We start from the raw sequence: 23,680 nt of genomic DNA, 5'->3' as shown, positions 1-23,680 counted from the left end.
GAGAGGGTCAATCAGGAGGTGGGCAGGTTCCTGAGGTGTTACTGTCAGGACCGGCCGGGGGAGTGGGCGGATTTTCTCCCTTGGGCTGAGTACGCGCAGAATTCCCTCCGTCACTCCTCCACTAACCTCACTCCTTTCCAGTGCGTGTTGGGGTATCAGCCGGCCCTGGCACCTTGGCATCCGAGCCAGACCGAGGCCCCTGAGGGCCGGCTGAAACCGGTGGATGAGTGGTTTCGGCGCGCTGAGGAGATCTGGAACGCTGCGCACTCGTCTCCAGCGGGCCGTGCGTCGGCACAAGGAACAGGCCGACCGCCACCGCAGTGAGGCGCCTGTTTTCTCTCCAGGCGACCAGGTCTGCCTCTCCACCCTCCGCCTGCCCCTCCGCCTGCCCCACCGGAAGCTGAGCCTGCCGTTTGTGGGGCCGTTTAAAGTCATAAGGAGGGTTAATGAGGTAACGTACCGTTTGCAACTTCCTGCTGATTACCGCATTAACCCGACTTTTCATGTGTCTCTCCTCAGGCCAGTGGTGCCTGGTCCCCTCGCTGAGGCTGGACCCAGTGATGCCCCACCTCCTCCTCTGGACATCGAGGGAGGTCCGGCGTACTTGGTCCGTGAAGTCCTGGATTCGAGGCATCGGACGGTGCGTCTCCAGTACCTGATTGACTGGGAGGGGTACGCCCAGAGGAGTGGAGCTGGGTTCCTGCGGTGGACATCCTGGACGCTTTGCTGACCAGGGATTTTCCCCGTCGGCGCACTGACCGACCCGCACCGCGTCCCTGTGGTCGTCCCCGAGGCCAGTGTCGTCCCGCTTTTGGTGCAGCGCATCGGTCTGTCACGGTTCCCCCCGGTACTGCTGCTCATTGCATTCACCAGCTCCGGAGGTCTACGTCACCGGCCTTCTAGGTGTCACTGAACTAGACCATTACCACCAACCCCGGACTGTCTTGTCTCATTACGCACACCTGGTTCCCATTCCCCCTGATTAGTATGTGTATATATGTGCCCTCTGTTCCCCATTGTCCTTGTCGATAATTGTCCCATGTCCCTTGGTCTCGTGAGTACCGTGTATTGTGCTCTTGTTGTTTACGGGTCTCGTCCCGTGTATTGTGTAGAAGTTACACCTCAGTCTTTGTTTGGGTTACATCCCTTTGATATATACAGTGGGGAGAACAAGTATTTGATACACTGCCGATTTTGCAGGTTTTCCTACTTACAAAGCATGTAGAAGTCTGTAATTTTTTATCATAGGTACACTTCAACTGTGAGAGACGGAATCTAAAACAAAAATCCAGAAAATCACATTGTATGATTTTTAAGTAATTAATTTGCATTTTATTGCATGACATAAGTATTTGATACATCAGAAATAAAAACACGCACAAACCACAGGGATGCTGGCCGATGGTTATTCCAATGCTTCCTCCCACAGTTGTGTCATGTTGGCTGGATGTCCTTTGGGTGGTGGACCATTCTTGATACACACGGGAAACTGTTTAGCGTGAAAAACCCATCAGCGTTGCAGTTCTTGACACAAACCGGTGCACCTGGCACCTACTACCCGTTCAAAGGCACTTAAATATTTTGTCTTGCCCATTCACATCCTGAATGGCACACATACACAATCCATGTCTCAATTGTATCATGGCTTAAAAATCCTTCTTTAACCTGTATCCTACCCTTCATCTACACTGATTGAAGTGGATTTAACAAGGGACATCAATAAGGGATCATAGCTTTCACCTGGATTCACCTATTCAGTCGATGTCATGGAAAGAGCAGGTGTTCATAATGTTTTATACACTCTGTGTAAAACAAGTCTACAGATATCTTGCCACAGCTTCCGGGTATAAGAACAACACCAAAACACATGTAAAACAGTCTCCGGTTGTTAATTACACAAGGTACAAGAAACAATGTCTTTTAAAAACGTTTTAAGATCATGTTTAGTAGGGGAAGCACTTGTGGATCAATTTATATGAAACGTCTTTAATCTTAAAAACTTCTGAGAAAGAGACCAAATATTTCCCATGAATATTTCTTAAAAAGACCATTCCAGAAAGATATGACATATGGGACTGAAACATCATATTGAAATAAGGCACGTATTTTCCTATTGTTTTTAAAAACAGTAGGAGAGACTCTACTCCATCTTGTCTTGCATTGTGAAACCCTCCCTATGCTCTCTGTCCAGTAGCGGAATGAGTTTGCATGAAGATAATGTACAGCATAATGAAATACGTCACAATGTAAACAGGGCATCACACTAATTATCTTAGGAGACCCCCAGGAGGGTGCACGCTTTGTTCTAGCCCAGCATTCAACTAGCAGGAGAACAGTTCATGGTATTTGTTATTCAAAGGTATGTAGCCCAATAGAGAAATCACCCAAACAAAGATAGTGTAAATATAATACAATTATGCAATACTGAAAATCTAATCAGAGTTTATTTGTTATGTGCACAGGATACAACATGTGTAAACATTGCAGTGAAATGCTTGCTTACAAGCTCTTCCTCAACAATGCAGTTGTACTAAGTAATATAAAAGAAATACAAAAATAATAAAAGTACACAAAATAATAAAATTAATGCACACGAGAATATACACTATAAACAAGGTCAATATCAGTACCAATCAATGAAAGGGATACTGGTGGCAGGGTTAAAGTCACTGAGCAGCAGGATAAATATAATAAATAGTCGCATAAGTGAATATGGTGATTTTGTGTGTGGTTGTGTTTGTGTAGTGTGTGAGTGGGTCTGTGTATGAGCTGTGTGTGTGTGGGGGGGTACTTCCACAGAATAATCCATATAATTATGTTGTATATTCTTAATTGTTTTCAAGTTTTTCAGTACAAAAGTAAAGCTTATGAGCCTGTGTATGCACAGAATTATCCACCATATCACAGCACGTTTTAAAACAATATTACATTTTAAAAAAAATCTAAGGTACTTATGATTTAGAATTCTCTATATTAAAACACACATTTTTTACAGTTCCATCTCCTTGATCTGAGGGCTTTGGGTTGCTCCATTTGTTTGTGGGATGACTTGAATTTCAGGAGCCCCTTCTGTTTTAGTGTTTGTTGTTGTCGTCGTCGTCTCTGTTGCCATGGGTTCCTCAACGACATACTTTGTGAATCCAATGTTAAAAAGTCCTAGAAAAACAGGCATTTTTTACCATGTGGAACATATAACATTTCCTACAATTTGAGAATATATTAGACATCCCACTGGGCACACACTGGTTGAATCAACGTTGTTTCCACGTCATTTCAATGAAATTAAGTTGAACCAACGTGGAATAGACATTGAATTGTGGGATAGGCCTTATAATTGTGCTTTTTTGTCATTGTGCTCTTTCATTGGCTGAAGTCTTTTTTATAGGCATGTCACAGAAATCACACTATGTAGGATATAAAATATTACCATTTCCCCTTCTTCTTCTGGATTGTTTTTCTTCATTGCTTGATTTTGATCTGCTGCTCTCCACAGATTGATCAGAGTCTTCATTTTCTGTAATGATCAAAACTATGATAATTTCTGAATAATTACTTGTGAAAAGTTTAAGATTTAGTGGCAGACATACATAAACAGGGGTGCACAACTCAAGTCCTTGAGGGCTGCAGGTTATTTACTGGTTTTTGTTTTTTCTGATCTAGACCTGAAAAAACACGTTTGGTTAATACCAACTGATCCAAGTGCCAGGGAGAAAGGAAAACCAACAGAGCGAAATTCCAGTTGAGGACTTGAGTTGTGCACACCTGCCATAAACCAAAGATGACCAAACATGCAAAGTCATGAGAAGATCCTAAACAGTGAGAGCCGAGAGGTGTGCTGGTCTCTAGTTACCTTTCTTCCAGAGTATGTGAGCCCTCCTCAGCTTGATTACAAAGAACGTAACGACCACCAGCAGACCAAGGATGAGGCATGTCACGAGGAAGATGAGCAATGGCGCACTTCCTCCATTTCCTTTCTGTCTCTCCGTCTCATCGAAGAAGCTTCCTGTGAATGAGACCATCAGTGCAACTTTAGCCTCTTCTACTGTAGCCTTATATCCATGTCTGGCTTACACAGACCCTAAACATGACTCACTTAACCAGATCTCTATGCACTTCGGAAAAATAGTAAGACTGACTTACCTCTAGCATTAGTGGAGTTGGTTCCTGTGCCATTATGAGGCGTGTTCTCTGTTGTCTGGGACACTGACGACCAATCTACAGGGAATTACAGGGTAATGAATGAATGAATGCATCATACAGCTATTCTAGACAGTACCTACAGTCACCTTGTTCAGGAGGATATGGAGTGTATTTGTGGATAAAACAATAGTGATTCAATTCAATTGATACTATAATAAAATAATATTGGATGCTGCTATGATGGACATCTGTAGAAGGGTTGAATATTTTCCCGGTATTTTACAAATGTTCCATCCTGAGAACAAACCACTTTTCTCCCGGGTCACCCGGTATTTCCCACCAAAACAGGAAGTGTCATTCAAAAGCATTCTAAAGCATATAAAAATGTATGGATTTGATTAGAGCTTTGATCAGCATGAAAATTCAAACCTGATGCTACCTGAGCCTGATGAGCCATATATTAAATACATCTTATGAGCCTTACATTAACGACATTTAATGAGCCCAAGCCCAAAAAAGCCCAAATTATTGTGCCATTATCCAATACATACAGTGGGGGAAAAAAGTATTTAGTCAGCCACCAATTGTACCTATGATGAAAATTACAGGCCTCTCTCATCTTTTTAAGTGGGAGAACTTGCACAATTGGTGGCTGACTAAATACTTTTTTCCCCCACTGTATATGCTCTCTTGGTTAAATTAATTAATCTAGCTCCAAGAGACTAATAGAGTGTGAACTCTATTACTGTATTGTACGGACTGGAATTACGCACATCATTCCAACCATGATAAAGCAGAAGAGAACATGCGATTCTGGTGCAGCACATGCAGCCTACAAAGTTACAAGTATAGGCTAGCGAATTTGATTTTAATTTTGAAATATAATAGTGCCTATTTGTATAATTAGTTGGCTGACGCATACAGTGCATTCGGAAAGTATTCAGACCCCTTCACTTTTTACATATTTTGTTACGTTACAGCCTTATTCTAAAACTGATTAAATAGTTTTTTCCTTCATCAATCTACACACAATACCCCATAATGACAAAGCAAAAACAGGTTTTTTGAAAATTTTGCTAATTTATTACAAATAAAAAACTGAAATATCACATTTACGTAAGTATTCAGACCCTTTACTCAGTACTTTGTTGAAGCACCTTTGGCAGCGATTACAGCCTCGAGTCTTCTTGGGTATGACTTGGCACACCTGTATTTGGGGAGTTTCTCCCATTATTCTCTGTGAATCCTCTCAAGCTCTGTCAGGTTGGATGGGGAGGGTCGCTGCACAGCTATTTTCAGGTCTCTCCAGAGATGTTTGATCGGGTTCAAGTCCGGGCTCTGGCTGGGCCACTCAAGGACATTCAGAGACTTGTCCCAAAGCCACTCCTGCGTTGTCTTGGCTGTGTGCTTAGGGTGGTTGCCCTGTTGGAAGGTAAACCTTTGCCCCAGTCTGAGGTTCTGAGCGCTCTGGAGGAGGTTTTCATCAAGGATCTCTCTGTACTTTACTCCGTTCATCTTTCCCTCTATCCTGACTAGTCTCCCAGTCCCTGCTGAAAAACATCCCTACATAATGATGCTTCCACCACCATGCTTCACCATAGGGATGGTACCAGGTTTCCTCCAGACAGGATGCTTGGCATTCAGGCCAAAGAGTTCAATCTTGATTTCATCAGACCAGAGAACCTTTTGGCAAACTCCAAGCGGGCTGTCATGTTCCTTTTACTGAGGAGTGGATTCCGTCTGGCCACTCTATCATAAAGTCCTGATTGGTGGAGTGCTGCAGAGATGGTTGTCCTTCTGGAAGGTTCTCTCATCTCCACAGAGGAACTCTGGAGCTCTGTCAGAGTGACCATCGGGTTCTTGGTCACCTCCCTGACCAAGGGCCTTCTCCCCCGATTGCTCAGTTTGGCCGGGGGCCAGCTATAGGAAGAGTCTTGGTGGTTCCAAACTTATTCCATTTAAGAATGATGGAGGCCACTGTGTTCTTGGGGACCTTCAATGGTGCAGAATGTTTTTGGTACCCTTCCCCAGATCTGTGCCTCGACACAATCCTGTCTTGGAGCTCTACAGACAATTCCTTCGACCTCATGACTTGCTTTTTGCTCTGACATGCACTGTCAACTGTGGGACCTTATATAGACAGGTGTGTGCCTTTCCAAATCATGTCCAATCAATTGAATTTACCACACGTGGACTCCAATCAAGTTGTAGATACATCTCAAGGATGATCAATGGAAACAGGATGCACAATTTCGAGTCTCATAGCAAAGGGTCTGAATACTTATGTAAATAACGTATTTCTGTTTTTCTAAAAACTTGTTTTCACTTTGTCATTATGGGTTATTGTGTGTAGATTGATGAGGAGAAACATTTATTTAATAAATTTTAGAATACGGCTGTAACATAACAAAATGTGGAAAAAAAATCAAGGGGTCTGAATACTTTCCGAATGCATGAATGTATATAGGGCTACCTTTCATTATATTTTCCCTAATGTTATTAGCCTACCTCTTTCTCTCTCTATTGTTGCGTCATTCCTTCCTCGCTTTCAACAGTTAAATTAAATACGTTTTGTTGTCCTTATCGTCATCATTCAAATGACATCCCTGAATAATATAGGACTAGAATTAGATGCAGAAGGCTTTCACTTCTCTTCACGAAGATTGAATAGTTATGGGTCTGAATAAATGACTGCTACCATCTACCGCCATCACACGTTCACTCTTCTTTCAAACTACATTACTCATGAGTTCTATTGGCTGCTTAACATTCAGCAAAATAGAGCTTGCGTCCCTCTTCGAATAGTTTATTGGTATAAGAAATGCAACAAAAATAAAAATGTCCAGCAAGCTTTTCTAGATTTTCCTGCATGGGACTCCAAGAGCTAAGGAGTGTTTTTTTAAGGAGGCCAGTGGAACACAGGTGTGTGCGTATTGTGCAAGAGACAGAGGCTATAAGTTAGAAGCTTATTATGCATAACCCAGCATTAATTAGCTAAATATAAAGGCTAATACTGCATTGAATGTATTACCTGAAAGAGGTAGGCTAGGAGATCTATATATAGGGCTATATATCAAACTAGAACAGGATCATCTATTTTGGATGCAATTTGAATGGAGTTGATGGAAAGAGAGAAAGACTGTGAGAGAGTGCTCGCGCGTGCACTGATTTAAAGCTATGATATTTGAGTGATAGGCTTTTTTAAAACTCTACAGCTGCAATTAAAAAATATTTACAATTAAAAAACAAGGTGAACCCGAAAACCAGATGGAGGTCTTAAAATAGACGCACATTCGGTGTTTATATTACTGTAGCATAGGCTATGCTGCAACAAATATTCAGTGCCTTGCAAAAGTATTCTTCCCCCTTGGCGTTTTTCCTATTTTGTTGCATTACAACCTGTAATTTAAATTGATTTTTATTTGGATTTCATGTAATGGACATACAAAATAGTCCAAATTGGTGAAGTGAAATGAAAAAATAATGGAAAAGTGTTTTGTGCATACAGTGAGGGAAAAAAGTATTTGATCCCCCTGCTGATTTTGTACGTTTGCCCACTGACAAAGACATGATCAGTCTATTATGTTAATGGTAGGTTTATTTGAACAGTGAGAGACAGAATAACAACAACAAAATCCAGAAAAACGCATGTAAAAAATGTTATAAATTGATTTGCATTTTAATGAGGGAAATAAGTATTTGACCCCTCTGCAAAACATGACTTAGTAGTTGGTGGCAAAACCCTTGTTGGCATTCACAGAGGTCAGACGTTTCTTGTAGTTGGCCACCAGCTTTGCACACATCTCAGGAGGGATTTTGTCCCACTCCTCTTTGCAGATCTTCTCCAAGTCATTAAGGTTTCGAGCCTGACGTTTGGCAACTCGAACCTTCAGCTCCCTTCACAGATTTTCTATGGGATTAAGGTCTGGAGACTGGCTAGGCCACTCCAGGACCTTAATGTGCTTCTTCTTGAGCCACTCCTTTGTTGCCTTGGCCGTGTGTTTTGGGTCATTGTCATGCTGGAATACCCATCCACGACCCATTTTCAATGCCCTGGCTGAGGGAAGGAGGTTCTCACCCAAGATTTGACGGTACATGGCGCCGTCCATCGTCCCTTTGATGTGGTGAAGTTGTCCTGTCCCCTTAGCAGAAAAACACCCCCAAAGCATAATGTTTCCACCTCCATGTTTGACGGTGGGGATGGTGTTCTTGGGGTCATAGGCAGCATTCCTCCTACTCCAAACACGGCGAGTTGAGTTGATGCCAAAGAGCTCCATTTTGGTCTCATCTGACCACAACACTTTAACCCAGTTCTCCTCTGAATCATTCAGATGTTCATTGGCAAACTTCAGACGGCCCTGTATATGTGCTTTCTTGAGCAGGGGGACCTTGCGGGCGCTGCACGATTTCAGTCCTTCACAGCGTAGTGTGTTACCAATTGTTTTCTTGGTGACTATGGTCCCAGCTGCCTTGAGATCATTGACAAGATCCTCCTGTGTAGTTCTGGGCTAATTCCTCACCGTTCTCATGATCATTGCAACTCCACGAGGTGAGATCTTGCATGGAGCCCCAGGCCGAGGGAGATTGACAGTTATTTTGTGTTTCTTCCATTTGCGAATTATCGCACCAACTGTTGTCACCTTCTCACCAAGCTGCTTGGCGATGGTCTTGTAGCCCATTCCAGCCTTGCGTAGGTCTACAATCTTGTCCCTGACATCCTTGGAGAGCTCTTTGGTCTTGGCCATGGTGGAGAGTTTGGAATCTGATTGATTGATTGCTTCTGTGGACAGGTGTCTTTTATACAGGTAACAAGCTGAGATTAGGAGCACTCCCTTTAAGAGTGTGCTCCTAATATCAGCCTGTTACATGTATAAAAGACACCTGGGAGCCAGAAATCTTTCTGATTGATAGGGGGTCAAATACTTATTTCCCTCATTAAAATGAAAATCAATTTATAACATTTTTGACATGAGTTTTTCTGGATTTTTTTGTTGTTATTCTGTCTCGCACTGTTAAAATAAACCTACCATTAAAATTATAGACTGATCATTTCTTTGTCAGTGGGCAAACGTACAAAATCAGCATGGGATCAAATACCTTTTTCCCTCACTGTATGTATTCACCCACTTTGCTATGAAGCCCCTAAATAAGATCTGGTGCAACCAATTACCTTCAGAAGTCACATAATTAGTTAAATAAAGTCCACCTGTGTGCATTCTAAGTGTCACATGATCTCAGTATATATACACCTGTTCTGAAAGGCCCCAGAGTCTGCAACACCACTAAGCAAGGGGCACCACCAAGCAAGCGGCACCATGAAGACCAAGGAGCTCTCCAAACAGGTCAGGGACAAAGCTGTGAAGAAGTACAGATCAGGGTTGGGTTCTAAAAAAATATCCGAAACCTTGAACATCCCACGGAGCACCATTAAATCCATTATTAAAAAATGGAAAGAATATGGCACCACAACAAACCTGCCAAGAGAGGGCCGCCCACCAAAACTCCCAGACCAGGCAAGGAGGGCATTATTCAGAGAGGCAACAAAGAGACCAAAGATAACCCTGAAGGAGCTGCAAAGCTCCACAGCGGAGATTGGAGTATCTGTCCATAGGACCACTTTAAGCCATACACTCCACAGAGCTGGGCTTTATGGAAGAGTGGCCAGAAAAAAGCCATTGCTTAAAGAAAAAAATAAGCAAACATGTTTGGTTTTCGCCTAAAGGCATGTGGGAGACTCCCCAAACATATGGAAGAAGGTACTCTGGTCAGATGAGACTAAAATTGAGCTTTTTGGCCATCAAGGAAAACACTATGTCTGGCACAAACCCAACACCTCTCATCACCCCGAGAACACCATCCCCACTGTGAAGCATGGTGGTGGCAGCATCATGCTGTGGGATGTTTTTAATCAGCAGGGACTGGGAAACTGGTCAAAATTGAATGAATGATGGATTGCGCTAAATACAGGGATATTCTTGAGGGAAACCTGTTTCAGTCTTCCAGAGATTTGAGACTGGGACGGAGGTTCACCTTCCAGCAGGACAATAACCCTAAGCATACTGCTAAAGCAACACTTTAGTGGTTTAAGGGGAAACATTTAAATGTCTTGGAATGGCCTAGTCAAAGCCCAGACCTCAATCCAATTGAGAATCTGTGGTATGACTTAAAGATTGCTGTACACCAGCGGAAAACATCCAACTTGAAGGAGCTGGAGCAGTTTTGCCCTGAAGAATGGGCAAAAATCCCAGTGGCTAGATGTGCAAAGCTTATAGAGACATACCCCAAGAGACTTGCAGCTGTAATTGCTGCAAAAGGTGGCTCTACAAAGTATTGACTTTGGGGGGGTGAATAGTTACGCACGCTCAAGTTGTGTTTTTTAGTCTTATTTCTTGTTTTTTTTTCACAATAAAATATATTTTGCATCTTCAGAGTGGTAGGCATGTTGTGTAAATCAAATGATACAAACCCCCCCAAAATCAATTTTAATTCCAAGTTGTAAGGCAACAAAATAGGAAAAATGCCAAGGGGGGTGAATACTTTCGCAAGCCACTGTAGGCCTCCCGGTCACAAGAAAAAAAGTTAGCATGATGAGATGATAGGTCTACTACATGCATTGTGAACTGCTCTCCATACTGAGATGGGCTGTCTGTCCCCACCCTGAGCCTTGATTCATCATGCAGAGGGTGTAGAGAAGCCAGATTTAGACATCACATGTAATTTAACAGTTCCATTTCACGCCATGCTGTTCATATAAATAATTTCTTTTTTTTCGCAGTTATTTATCCCGGGAAAAGGGAGTGGTTTTTGGTCGGTAAATCCGGGTAAATCTCGGTAACGGTGTCCCCGCCATTCAACCCTAATCTGTAGTGATGGAAAGTCACCACTAGGTGGAGAAGCAGCCCACTGAATAACTTGTAAGACTAGATGGCAATGATACTGTGAATTTCTTCCCATACAATACTCGCTATGGTTAGTCTTGTTCTTACCGGCAGTACTGGTTGAGTTGCTGCTGCTGTCATTAGCAAGTGTGTACCCTGTAGCTTCGAACACTGAGTGGGCTGGCTGACCTGGAGGAAAATATATTCGACAGACATTGATAAATCCAATGAGGAAATGCATTTGTTGATTCATTACAAACTAAATAGACTTCTAGTTGTTGATGTGTGGTTTTATTGCATTGATATTACAGTACAGTGTATGTCATTTTCATTCACTGATTGTACCACAGATGAAAATGTTCTAATTTAAGTCAATATACTGTATATATAACAATAAAATGACAAACTCTGGGTACCTTAAATTAACAAAACAAAAAAGAATAAAATGCCTGAAACTTTGACTGAGGTTTACAATTGAGGACATATATGGCTAATATTGCTATTCGCTTCCATTTCAGGAAACAGACTTGGTGGTATGAGAACCAAGTGCTTTTGTTTTGCGCCTAAGCAGTTTTCACAAAACATGTTGAAAACCAACTCGCAAAACATTTGTAGATGTAACCTCAGGGCACCATGGCTGTTAATAATTTTTACTTACTGTGAGTGCTGAGTTGTGAGTCAGGGGTTGATGCTGGTGATCCCTTTGTATTGGGCCAATCTAAGGCTGTAGCTGTTGGTGTTTCTGTTGACACCTGTGTACTAGGCCAACGGGAGACTGTTGTTGTTGGTACCTCTGTTGGACCTTCTGTACTGGGCCAATGAGAGGTTCCCGCAGTGGAGTGTGATTCCTCAGGGGCTATAAGATAAAAGGGAATTCCAGTTATTGATGTTTGTGTGGTAGACATACCCTAGTGTGCCATGACCCTACCGTTCTCATGGCATATTTTAAACCAGTGAGAAAGTACCCACAGTGTGACTGTGCATTGAAACCACAAATGTGCACACTTTCCACTTTACAATGTTCCTCAAATAGACCACTGCAAGCAGAACTACATTTCAAATAAAGGCAGACCTGTTATTTTAAATTCTTTGTTGGATATTTCCACATTACTATCAAGGAGGTAATCTGAGTTTTATGTCATAGTATTGTCATTTATCATACCCTTCTAAATTCAACCTCCCATATCTTGGATACCACCTCGACAACTAATCAAGTGAAAGGTCAAAATTGTGAACAATAAACTTGGGACTTACGATTCTGTCCAATTTTGATGGAATTCATCAGAGATGAATTGTGTAAGGCTGGATGGCGAACGATGCATTTCACTGTGACTCTCCTCTTGTGGGACTGAACATGCAAGATATCCAGGGACGAATATGTGTTTTTTCCCAAAAGATACTGAGGCTGAGCTAAATAACAAGAGAAAGGTTCAATTCACTTTTGTCAAAATGTCATATGTAACAGAACATCAACAACAACCATCATTCTTCTTCTTATAATACTGACCTGCACTGCCCTTTACAGGGAGAATACAGACATTTCACTTCCCTTTATTTTGGATGAGATAAAGTGGAATGTGTGGGGGATTTGTTTTTGAGGGGGAAGTCTAAACTGTTTTAAGGCCTTTCCCTTGGTTATATCTCATCACAACATCCTCAGTCTCCTACTACTCTATTTTGACTTATCTTGTGTTTTTATTTTCCACAGTCCATGACAATGGTTGTTATCATTGGTTAAATATATTGAATAATGTAAGTGAACGGCAGGGCGGGGCAGGGAAGCAAACCCAGGTCACTGCTGTGAAAGGCAAACACCCTATGCACCGCGCCAATAGGGTTAACCCACTTGGTGTGAAATTGTAACGTGCCTCATATTGCGAGGATTGCTACACTGCCCCTTCCGAACGGGAAGGCAAGTCTCCGAGCTTCAACCTACCGCTAACCCCTCACACGTCTGACCGTGCGTTCCGATGGCCTCACGGCCACCATTGCACTTCTGACACCAATGTAGTGTCAGAGGCTATGCTCTGCCAGGAAGTCTTGTTAAGTGTTAGTTGTGCACAGGTGTGGAAACCAGGGTGTGGCAGCTGGCAGAGCCGTGAGGCTGCTGGAGTTTGGTGGCCCTTTGGTTTGGTTTGAATCTTTAGTTTTTGGCATGCAATGTTTTGTTGTCATTTTTGTATATACTATTATTTGTTGGTCATGCACCATTTTTTAACATAACTCACTTGGGCTGGCCAACCAAGGAGTCAAGACAGAGCTGGCCCTGAACTCGGGTAAGCTTGCTGTCTCCTGGGGCACATGCATTCAACACCTTCTCACATTCATGCACACGTTAAATAAGGTTACAGACCCTTTAGCTAGGCCTAGGAGCCCTAGAAATAGCAAGTGTAGAAAAATCAGTAGGTTTCGATCATAGGTTTAGATCGTAACATAATCCTTTGCCATGAAATCTACTAAATAAATCTAGAATAAAGGACACTTACCATCAATTTCTAACCCACTCCCCAAAAGCCATGAGATTTTGGGAGGATGTCTATTTCCCACTGCTGAACATTTGATGGCAGACTTTCCATTGTGTTCTGTCATCTCCAATTTTGGCATACCTTGAGAATGACAAAAAGAGTGAGGTTATGATTTTGGGATTCAACTTCATTAGTTGTAAGTGGGAATGGGGCAAGCACTACCTCCTGATCCAATATGAATATCCGGTCACACTTTATTTGGATAGTTTCAGATTGATGATCTACAGATGGTCATACTATCAACAAACTATGTTGATAAGCAACTGCTTGATAAGGTTAGGATTAGAGTTAGTGTTATGGTTAGGATAAGGGTTAGTGGATAGTTAGTTGAACTGTTGTTGACAGTTATTGAACATGTACAAACCATTTACTTGGGACTACCCACATAAAGTGTTACCGAATATTCTACTAGCAACGGTCGTAAAATTGTTAAAAGGTTTTGAAAACAATGATAATGAATGCAGAAGTTGGACCATGGATGAAGATACTCCAAACTTTTGGATTTATTTTAATCCATCAGGTATTGAATGAAGTATAGCACATAAAAATGTTTACTGGCACGGCGAAGTAAAATGTCCCTTTTTTTCTTCTTCTTAGAATGCACTCATATATACATTTTCTAATGGTATCAGGTATTTATTTTATATTGTGTTAAAATAAAGAAAATTATATGTGCCTCATTTGCATATATCTACTGGGTGTATTTGCATTTATGAAGACATTAAAATAAAGGGGTGGAAAGCAATCATTTTGCCTCAAACACAATAAATAGATGGCTGAAAAAGACAGATAATCAAGTGGGCTGGGCATGCGCGTTGACAATTCTACTCAGTAAAGACGAAGGCTGTGTGCTTTCTTAATCACTATAGACAACAATGCAGTGACAATATGTCATACTTACCCAAAACTGTCACGGTAATAAACTTCACAACAGGCACTTTTGTGTGATGTAAACATGTGTAGAGGCCTCCATCTTTGAAGGTGACATCAGACACACTGACTGAAAAATCGGACTCGGACAAGTTGATTATCTTGTAGCGCTTGTCCCTCAGGGCTGTTAGTGAAGATAGGGGAGAGAGAATGCATGTCACAAGATGACTCAACTACTTTAGTTCATAACAAAGATATTACTATATGAGTAGGAACAAACATTTTTACTTGTATCACGTACAACTATTCTAGCCATACAGCTGTCAATATGAATAAAATCACATTTCCCTAAACTACCTATAAGTCCTGTATTGCTCTTTTAGTGGGCTTCCAGTCTACTTTCAAATGGAGATATTGCTTTGTTTCAGTATATAAAATACATCATAATGAATGTCTATAGGGTGGTATTATAATATCCTCACCCTTATGGTCATTGAAAAACATCACATGCCCATTAGGATTCTTCCATTCCACGTGGCTCCTGTGGGCATTTCGAATGCGACACTTAATGGTTAGAGTCTCACCCTCCATCACGGTCATATGTTGCACCGCAACGGATCCTGCAATGGCAAATACCAATGAGTTAGTATAGGACATACTTTGATTGACATGACATACAGTTGAAGTCGGAAGTTTACATACACTTAGGTTGGAGTCATTAAAACTCGTTTTTCAACCACCACAAATTTCTTGTTAACAAACTATAGTTTTGGCAAGTCGGTTAGGACATCTACTTTGTGCATGACACAAGTAATTTTTCCAACAATTGTTTACAGACAGATTATTTCACTTATAATTCACTGTATAACAATTCCAGTGGGTCAGAAGTTTACATACACTAAGTTGACTGTGCCTTTAAACAGCTTGGAAAATTCCAGAAAATGATGTCATGGCTTTAGAAACTTCTGATAGGCTAATTGACATCATTTGAGTCAATTGGAGGTGTACCTGTGGATGTATTTCAAGGCCTACCTTCAAACTCAGTGCCTCTTTGCTTGATATTATGGGAAAATCAAAAAATCAGCCAAGACCTCAGAAAAAAAAATTGTAGACCTCCACAAGTCTAGTTCATCCTTGGGAGCAATTTCCAAACGCATGAAGGTACCACGTTCATCTGTACAAACAATAGTACGCAAGTATAAACACCATGGGACCATGCAGCCGTCATACCGCTCAGGAAGGAGACGTGTTCTGTCTCCTAGAAATGAACGTACTTTGGTGCGAAAAGTGCAAATCAATCCCAGAACAACAGCAAAGGACCTTGTCAAGATGCTGGAGGAAACAGGTCCAAAAGTATCTATATCCACAGTAAAATGAGTCCTATATCGACATAACCTGAAAGGCCGCTCAGCAAGGAAGAAGCCACTGCTCCAAAACCGCCATAAAAAAGCCAGACTACGGTTTGCAACTGCACATGGGACAAATATCGTACTTTTTGGAGAAATGTCCTCTGGTCTGATGAAACAAAACTAGAACTATTTGGCTATAATGACCAAGGGGGTAATTTGCAAGCCGAAGAACACCATCCCAACCGTGAAGCACGGGGGTGGCAGCATCATGCTGTGGGGGTGCTTGCATGCAGGAGGTACTGGTGCACTTCACAAAATAGATGGCATCATGAGGAAGGAAAATTATGTGGATATATTGAAGCAACATCTCAACACATCAGTCAGGAAGTTAAAGCTTGGTCGCAAATGGGTCTTCCAAATGGACAATGACCCCAAGCATACTTCCAAAGTTGTGGCAAAATGGCTTAAGGACAACAAAGTCAAGGTATTGGAGTGGCCATCACAAAGCTCTGACCTCAATCCTATAGAAAATGTGTGGGCAGAACTGAAAAAGCGTGTGCGAGCAAGGAGGCCTACAAACCTGACTCAGTTACACCAGCTCTGTCAGGAGGAATAGGCCAAAATTCACCCAACTTATTGTGGGAAACTTATTGTTTGACCCAAGTTAAACAATTTAAAGGCAATGCTACCAAACAGTGGCGGCTCCTGAAAAAATTCTCAGGGGGGGCAATTTTTCTGATGATTTAGGTGACCTACACACATTTTAAAAAAGATATGTCCAGCAACAACATGAAGACAGGGGCAGCATATAAGTCAATACCAGAAGCATTTATTGACTGATCTCAAAAGTGTTGGCTTACCAGGGTTGGTGGAGCCCTCAGTTTCATCTTTGCCTCGCAAAGCTAACTCAAACACTCCGCAAAACTTCACACACTGGATTAGCCGGCTGAGGATGTGGCGGTTCTTGCTAATGTCGTAGTAAATATATTTGTTATAGTGAATATGGAATATGATATGTTGAGTAAAATGTTGTGCTAAGATCTATTTAGGTCAGGAGCTGGTTATAAGTTCTGTTCCTATCCAATAACAATGGACAAAAGGGTCCTATCTTGTCAGCCTTGTGGCCAAGGACAACACCCACGCCATAGGCCTCTCAGTTCTTCCAACTCACGAGTTCTTGCTCTGAGGACACACACACACACACACACACAAACACACATCATCACTGTTAAACACACACACACACACACACACACACACACACACACACATCATCACTGTTAAACACACACACACACACAAAAATCCCCTCTCTTAGGCTGAACATTTGAAGACAGAGAACCCGACTCAGAGCCAATGCAACAGTGACACTAGCCTGGAGGTGACCTCGCCCAACTCATCAGGACCAATCAGAAGATCAGAACTACTAGATTCAACCTACTTCATTTATTGCATAAAATGTCTGCACACAATGAAACATTGTCTTAAGATAACGAACGGGTCCGTGCACGCGATTCCAGATATCTTTACCTCTGAATAAACTGCCTTTATTATACCATATCCACCCTGTCCAAAGTCTCTACTTGGTCTCAGTTCTCCAGTAAACTTGTGATTATCAACACTAACCTCATCGTTGTGGCGGCGGACAGCTAGCCTGTATCCCTCATCCAGTTGAGTGGCAATGTTCACTCCCCAAAGCAGACCATCTCAAACAGCTATCCATGTGGGTCTTTGACAGCTCATGTTTCTTAATCTTTCCTGAAAGATGGTGCATGTCCGTTACACACCAGTCGCTGTCCAAGCGGTGCTGTCTGCCGTGCCGCCTTCAGGGTGAAAGAGTAAGCAGGGGGTAGCAGAAGACTGCATTAGCTACATCGCAGCCTGCTAGCCAGGTTTTTCGTTCAGTACTAATTTTTGGAAAATCCTCGGGTGTAGGACTTTCCGCCTTTAGTAGAAACCTGTTGAATTATTAAATTTGGTCTGGGAGGTCCTAATTGTTTCGTTGCCAATTTATCTTGATTTGTTCGCGACAAAAAGTAACTTATTTCAAAGAGACAATCGAGTTGCACTGAACGCTATAGCAATCTTACCAGTAGTACGTGAATTGATTGACGCTGCTACCCGCTCTTTTCTTAGTTACGTTCATGGTTACGTTACGTATGACGAAAGCGCGTAAGTGCAAGCCCTCAGAAACCCATAGAGATTGTATTGAAAGCTCTGATATTTGAAAAAAATAGATTTTACATGGGAGTCTATGACAGACTTCTGGGCGATTTTCAACCTGACTGAAATCGCCCCAAAAGGGGGGGGGGCCATTTGAAGCACGACTTTAGCCTGATTGGACATTTAGTGGCAGATCAGACCAGACGTCTAGATTACAACACTGATAACTACTGTTGCCGTGATATAATTGATTAGAAAAAAAATCCCTCCCTTTTCCCGTTTGGCAGTGCGTCGCCCATATCGCCCTATTGAACACACCGCCCCTGCTACCAAATACTAATTGAGCGTATGTAAACTTCTGACCCACTGGGAATGTGATGAAAGAAATAAAAGCTGAAATAAATAATTCTCTCTACTACTATTCTGACATTTCACATTCTTTAAATAAAGTGGTGATCCTAACTGACCTAAGACAGAGCATTTTTACTAGGATTAGATGTCAGGAATTGTGAAAAACTGAGTTTAAATGTATTTGGCTAAGGTATATGTAAACTTCCGACTTCAACTGTAAAGGTTCCAACATGATTGAAACATGAACATAATAAAACAAGTTCACCCTACTTTTCAACAGCACTTTCCTCTTTCTTACAGTATTCCATTAACATAGTATGATCATGGATGGACTGTACTGAAAAGCAATCATAAAAGAGAAGATTTAGGGGTCGTAGATTGATGAATAAGTGGGCAGTGTAAATTACCTGGATAAGACCTGAGTCAGACCCTTACACCGACCCCTCATTTCTCACAGCTCTGACTCATAGCACTATTCTACTACTCTGCCTACCCCTGGTCTCAGACTCCGCATCTGGGGGCTACAGAGGAAACTGAAGGAGGTCGAGCTGCTATTGTTAGGCTTGAGGTTATGGGAGGTGTGACAAACAACAACATGCGGGGTGTGCATTTGCCCCTGCACTGCACGTAGGGCTACAGACAACTTTCACACATCCTTCTGCACCACGACTGACAGGAAATCAAATATGCCGTGATCAGTCACCATTCACATGATGGGTGTGAAAGCGAATGCAAGGGGCATGTGGTTTTCTTCACACTGTCTACGTGACCATCACGTGTTCCTTTTTCCTATTCTACTGCGACGATGACTAGTGGTAGGCCTACTGTACATGGAAAAATTAACTGTGGGGGCAAATTTACACAGTTGGTGTTGGTGGGCTTGAAATGTTTTGAAGGGTAACTGTTTTCATACATTGTGTGGGCTGGAATAATCTAACCTTATAATAGGGTCATGCTATATACAGTGAGGGGAAAAAGTATTTGATCCCCTGCTGATTTTGTACGTTTGCCCACTGACAAAGACATGATCAGTCTATAATTTTAATGGTAGGTTTATTTGAACAGTGAGAGACAGAATAACAACAAAATATCCAGAAAAACGCATGTCAAAAATGTTATAAATTGATTTGCATTTTAATGAGGGAAATAAGTATTTGACACCCTCTCAATCAGAAAGATTTCTGGCTCCCAGGTGTCTTTTATACAGGTAACGAGCTGAGATTAGGAGCACACTCTTAAAGGGAGTGCTCATAATCTCAGTTTGTTACCTGTATAAAAGACACCTGTCCACAGAAGCAATCAATCAATCAGATTCCAAACTCTCCACCATGGCCAAGACCAAAGAGTTCTCCAAGGATGTCAGGGACAAGATTGTAGACCTACACAAGGCTGGAATGGGCTACAAGACCATCGCCAAGCAGCTTGGTGAGAAGGTGACAACAGTTGGTGCGATTATTCGCAAATGGAAGAAACACAAAATAACTGTCAATCTCCCTCGGCATGGGGCTCCATGCAAGATCTCACCTCGTGGAGTTGTAATGATCATGAGAACAGTGAGGAATCAGCCCAGAACTACACAGGAGGATCTTGTCAATGATCTCAAGGCAGCTGGGACCCTAGTCACCAAGAAAACAATTGGTAACACACCACGCCGTGAAGGACTGAAATCCTGCAGCGCACGCAAGGTCCCCTTGCTCAAGAAAGCACATATACAGGCCCGTCTGAAGTTTGCCAATGAACATCTGAATGATTCAGAGGAGAACTGGGTGAAAGTGTTGTGGTCAGATGAGACCAAAATTGAGCTCTTTGGCATCAACTCAACTCGCCGTGTTTGGAGGAGGAGGAATGCTGCCTATGACCCCAAGAACACCATCCCCACCGTCAAACATGGAGGTGGAAACATTATGCTTTGGGGGTGTTTTTCTGCTAAGGGGACAGGACAACTTCACCGCATCAAAGGGACGATGGACGGGGCCATGTACCATCAAATCTTGGGTGAGAACCTCCTTCCCTCAGCCAGGGCATTGAAAATGGGTCGTGGATGGGTATTCCAGCATGACAATGACCCAAAACACACGGCCAAGGCAACAAAGGAGTGGCTCAAGAAGAAGCACATTAAGGTCCTGGAGTGGCCTAGCCAGTCTCCAGACCTTAATCCCATAGAAAATCTGTGGAGGGAGCTGAATGTTCGAGTTGCCAAATGTCAGCCTTGAAACCTCAATGACTTAAGACTTAATAGAAGATCTGCAAAGTGGAGTGGAACAAAATCCCTCCTGAGATGTGTGCAAACCTGGTGGCCAACTACAAGAAACGTCTGACCTCTGTGATTGCCAACAAGGGTTTTGCCACCAAGTACTAAGTCATGTTTTGCAGAGGGGTCAAATACTTATTTCCCTCATTAAAATGCAAATCAATTTATAACATTTCTGACATGCGTTTTTCTGGATTTTTTTTATTGTTATTCTGTCTCTTACTGTTCAAATAAACCTACCATTAAAATTATAGACTGATCATGTCTTTGTCAGTGGGCAAACGTACAAAATCAGCAGGGGATCAAATACTTTTTTCCCTCACTGTAGCACCTACTGAAACCAAATAAATTCCATGGGGATGGTCTATAGGGATCCATGGAATTACTGTAATTTAGAAATAACCATTGTGATTTTGAATTGAAGATTCATTATTTAATGAGGTAAAGTATATGAACCCCAATGAGAGCTGATGACAACCTATATTGGTTGAAACGTTGTGATAATAAACACAGATGGTGTATTGCAGTGCAGAGTCTTTTAGCCAATTCCTAATATACTGTATAACTAGACTCATTTTGTTATCAATTTGAAAACCATGCTGTATGATTAAAAAGTCACCAAATGACATTCAGAGATGCAAAGACAATGATTTGCCAAACATATTTAAATAAGGCAACAATTAAACAAGTACACATATTCTCTGTGATACAATCCTCAGAGCATTTGATCATGTCTATTCTTTTTGTGTTGTCACAACTTGTCAGAGAAACCACAAGATGGTTATCATACTATACTTAAGCAATAAGGCATGAAGGGGTGTGGTACAGTGGGGAAAAAAGTATTTAGTCAGCCACCAATTGTGCAAGTTCTCACAGTAGGTATGGTGTTCTTTGGATGCAACTCAGCATTCTTTGTCCTCCAAACACGACGAGTTGAGTTTTTACCAAAAAGTTATATTTTGGTTTCATCTGACCATATGACATTCTTCCAATCCTCTTCTGGATCATCCAAATGCACTCTAGCTAACTTCAGACGGGCCTGGACATGTACTGGCTTAAGCAGGGGGACACGTCTGGCACTGCAGTATTTGAGTCCCTGGCGGCGTAGTGTGTTACTGATGGTAGGCTTTGTTACTTTGGTCCCAGCTCTCTGCAGGTCATTCACTAGGTCCCCCCGTGTGGTTCTGGGATTTTTGCTCACCGTTCTTGTGATCATTTTGACCCCACGGGGTGAGATCTTGCGTGGAGCCCCAGATCGAGGGAGATTATCAGTGGTCTTGTATGTCTTCCATTTCCTAATAATTGCTCCCACAGTTGATTTCTTGAAACCAAGCTGCTTACCTATTGCAGATTCAGTCTTCCCAGCCTGGTGCAGGTCTACAATTTTGTTTCTGGTGTCCTTTGACAGCTCTTTGGTCTTGGCCATAGTGGAGTTTGGAGTGTGACTGTTTGAGGTTGTGGACAGGTGTCTTTTATACTGATAACAAGTTCAAACAGGTGCCATTAATACAGGTAACGAGTGGAGGACAGAGGAGCCTCTTAAAGAAGAAGTTACAGGTATGTGAGAGCCAGAAATCTTGCTTGTTTGTAGGTGACCAAATACTTATTTTCCACCATAATTTGCAAATAAATTCATTAAAAATCCTACAATGTGATTTTCTGGATTTTTTTTCTCTCAATTTGTCTGTCATAGTTGACGTGTACCTATGATGAAAATTACAGGCCTCTCTCATCTTTTTAAGTGGGAGAACTTGCACAATTGGTGGCTGACTAAATACTTTTTTCCCCCCACTGTATATGGCCAAAATACCACGGCTAAGGGCTGTTCTTATGCGCGACGCAATGTGGAGTGCCTGGATACAGCACTTAGCTGTGGTATATTGGCCATATACCACAAACCCCCAAGTTGCCTTATTGCTATTATAAACTGGTTACCAACATAATTAGAACAGTAAAAAGTATTTGTTTGTCATAACCATGGTATACGGTCTGATATACCATGGCTTTCAGCCAATCAGCATTCAGTGCTCGAACCACCCAGTTTATAAAGTAATATAGTATATACGCTATGTGACCCAAAAACAAAAAAACTGATGGCAGTGGCAGATTATTGAGAATTTTTTGAAGATATTACTGTGTAATCTAAAGTAGGGCACTGTGGTCAACAGTGGCTTTCTGTGTTTCTCTAAGTATTCACCTGTATACAATATATGCTAGGCTGTATATCGATATACAACATTTCTCTCCAACCTGAGTACATTTTAATATCAGCATTGATATATCTCAATCTATGGGTCACATCATTCAGATGTACTTACAGTAGAGCAATTCACCTCCACAATTCTCATGAAAACAACTAAATGCGTCACAGCACCAGTGTCAAGAAAAAAGCAGTTCCATTCTAATTGATCTGACACGCTGCCATAAAGATTGAGGAAACATATACAACATAAAAAATATCAAAATATGAATACAGCAAACATATTGGTTTGTGATATCTTACAACAACAAAATATAACTCAGTCAATCTCTATTGTATAGGCCTACATGTACCCTGCCTGGGTACTTTGTACTTCATTGTCTCTGACACAATTACTTTCAGTGAAGTAGCCTACTCACCCCTTACAAACAACAATAGGAAGCAAAGCTGCAGCTTTAGTGACATCTTGACTGTCAGATTCAGATGTGGACTCTCAGAGCCACTTCCTCTCTGCTGTGCCTTTATACGCTACAGTAAGGGGCCTTCCATGACATCACAGCAAAATTCATGGGGTTTCCACGCAACACTGAATACATTTACTTTCAAAGGCATTTTGGGTGATACATTTAGAGGTTGTTGATCACATGGAATGAAAAATAATACAATGTTGATTGGATTATGAATTGACAAATGTTAAGAATGTCTATTTTCTTGTCTTTATGACATCTCTTGAAAGTCATCACAATGCACCAATGTTGTAGCCTGGTAGAACCAGCCTGATCGCTGCGTTCACCATTCTATTTCACTTATAATACTGTATCAGTCTGGGCTTTGTCCAATAGATGCAGGGTTGGAGGCATTAATGTTATTATGGAGAATCATCGAGAGACTGGGTGTAGTAGTGTGAGTCTGCTGGATCCCAGCCCACTCTGGAAATAGTAGACCAGGTAGCC

At 41.8% G+C, this 23,680-nt stretch overlaps 1 protein-coding gene across 1 annotated transcript; it reads right to left on the bottom strand.

The window, feature by feature from the left end:
• Positions 1 to 2,425: 2,425 nt before the first annotated feature.
• LOC121579302 (cytotoxic and regulatory T-cell molecule) lies at positions 2,426 to 23,350 on the bottom strand. The gene is made up of 11 exons (XM_041893780.2): positions 23,147 to 23,350; positions 14,896 to 15,033; positions 14,445 to 14,597; positions 13,505 to 13,624; positions 12,273 to 12,428; positions 11,677 to 11,874; positions 11,127 to 11,207; positions 4,141 to 4,215; positions 3,851 to 4,003; positions 3,428 to 3,514; positions 2,426 to 3,156 (listed from the first exon to the last, which is right to left on the bottom strand). Exons 1-11 carry the CDS (start codon positions 23,190 to 23,192, stop codon positions 2,990 to 2,992), a joined length of 1,374 nt encoding a protein of 457 aa, XP_041749714.1. The 5' UTR covers positions 23,193 to 23,350; the 3' UTR covers positions 2,426 to 2,989.
• Positions 23,351 to 23,680: the final 330 nt, after the last annotated feature.

The sequence above is a fragment of the Coregonus clupeaformis genome, chromosome 13, assembly GCF_020615455.1.
Source record: "Coregonus clupeaformis isolate EN_2021a chromosome 13, ASM2061545v1, whole genome shotgun sequence".
Classification (NCBI taxonomy): Eukaryota; Metazoa; Chordata; class Actinopteri; order Salmoniformes; family Salmonidae; genus Coregonus; species Coregonus clupeaformis.
This window is presented reverse-complemented; position numbering and strand designations above follow the sequence as displayed.

Bases quoted from the DNA above. Each gene is read 5' to 3' on its own strand.
- LOC121579302 (XM_041893780.2), bottom strand. From the start codon at position 23,192: ATGTCACTAAAGCTGCAGCTTTGCTTCCTATTGTTGTTTGTAAGGG. The intron at 4,216-11,126 runs GTAAGAACAAGA...AATTCCCTGTAG, and splicing joins CAACTCAACCAGTACTGCCG to ATTGGTCGTCAGTGTCCCAG. The intron at 3,515-3,850 runs GTAACTAGAGAC...TGATCATTACAG, and splicing joins TCACATACTCTGGAAGAAAG to AAAATGAAGACTCTGATCAA.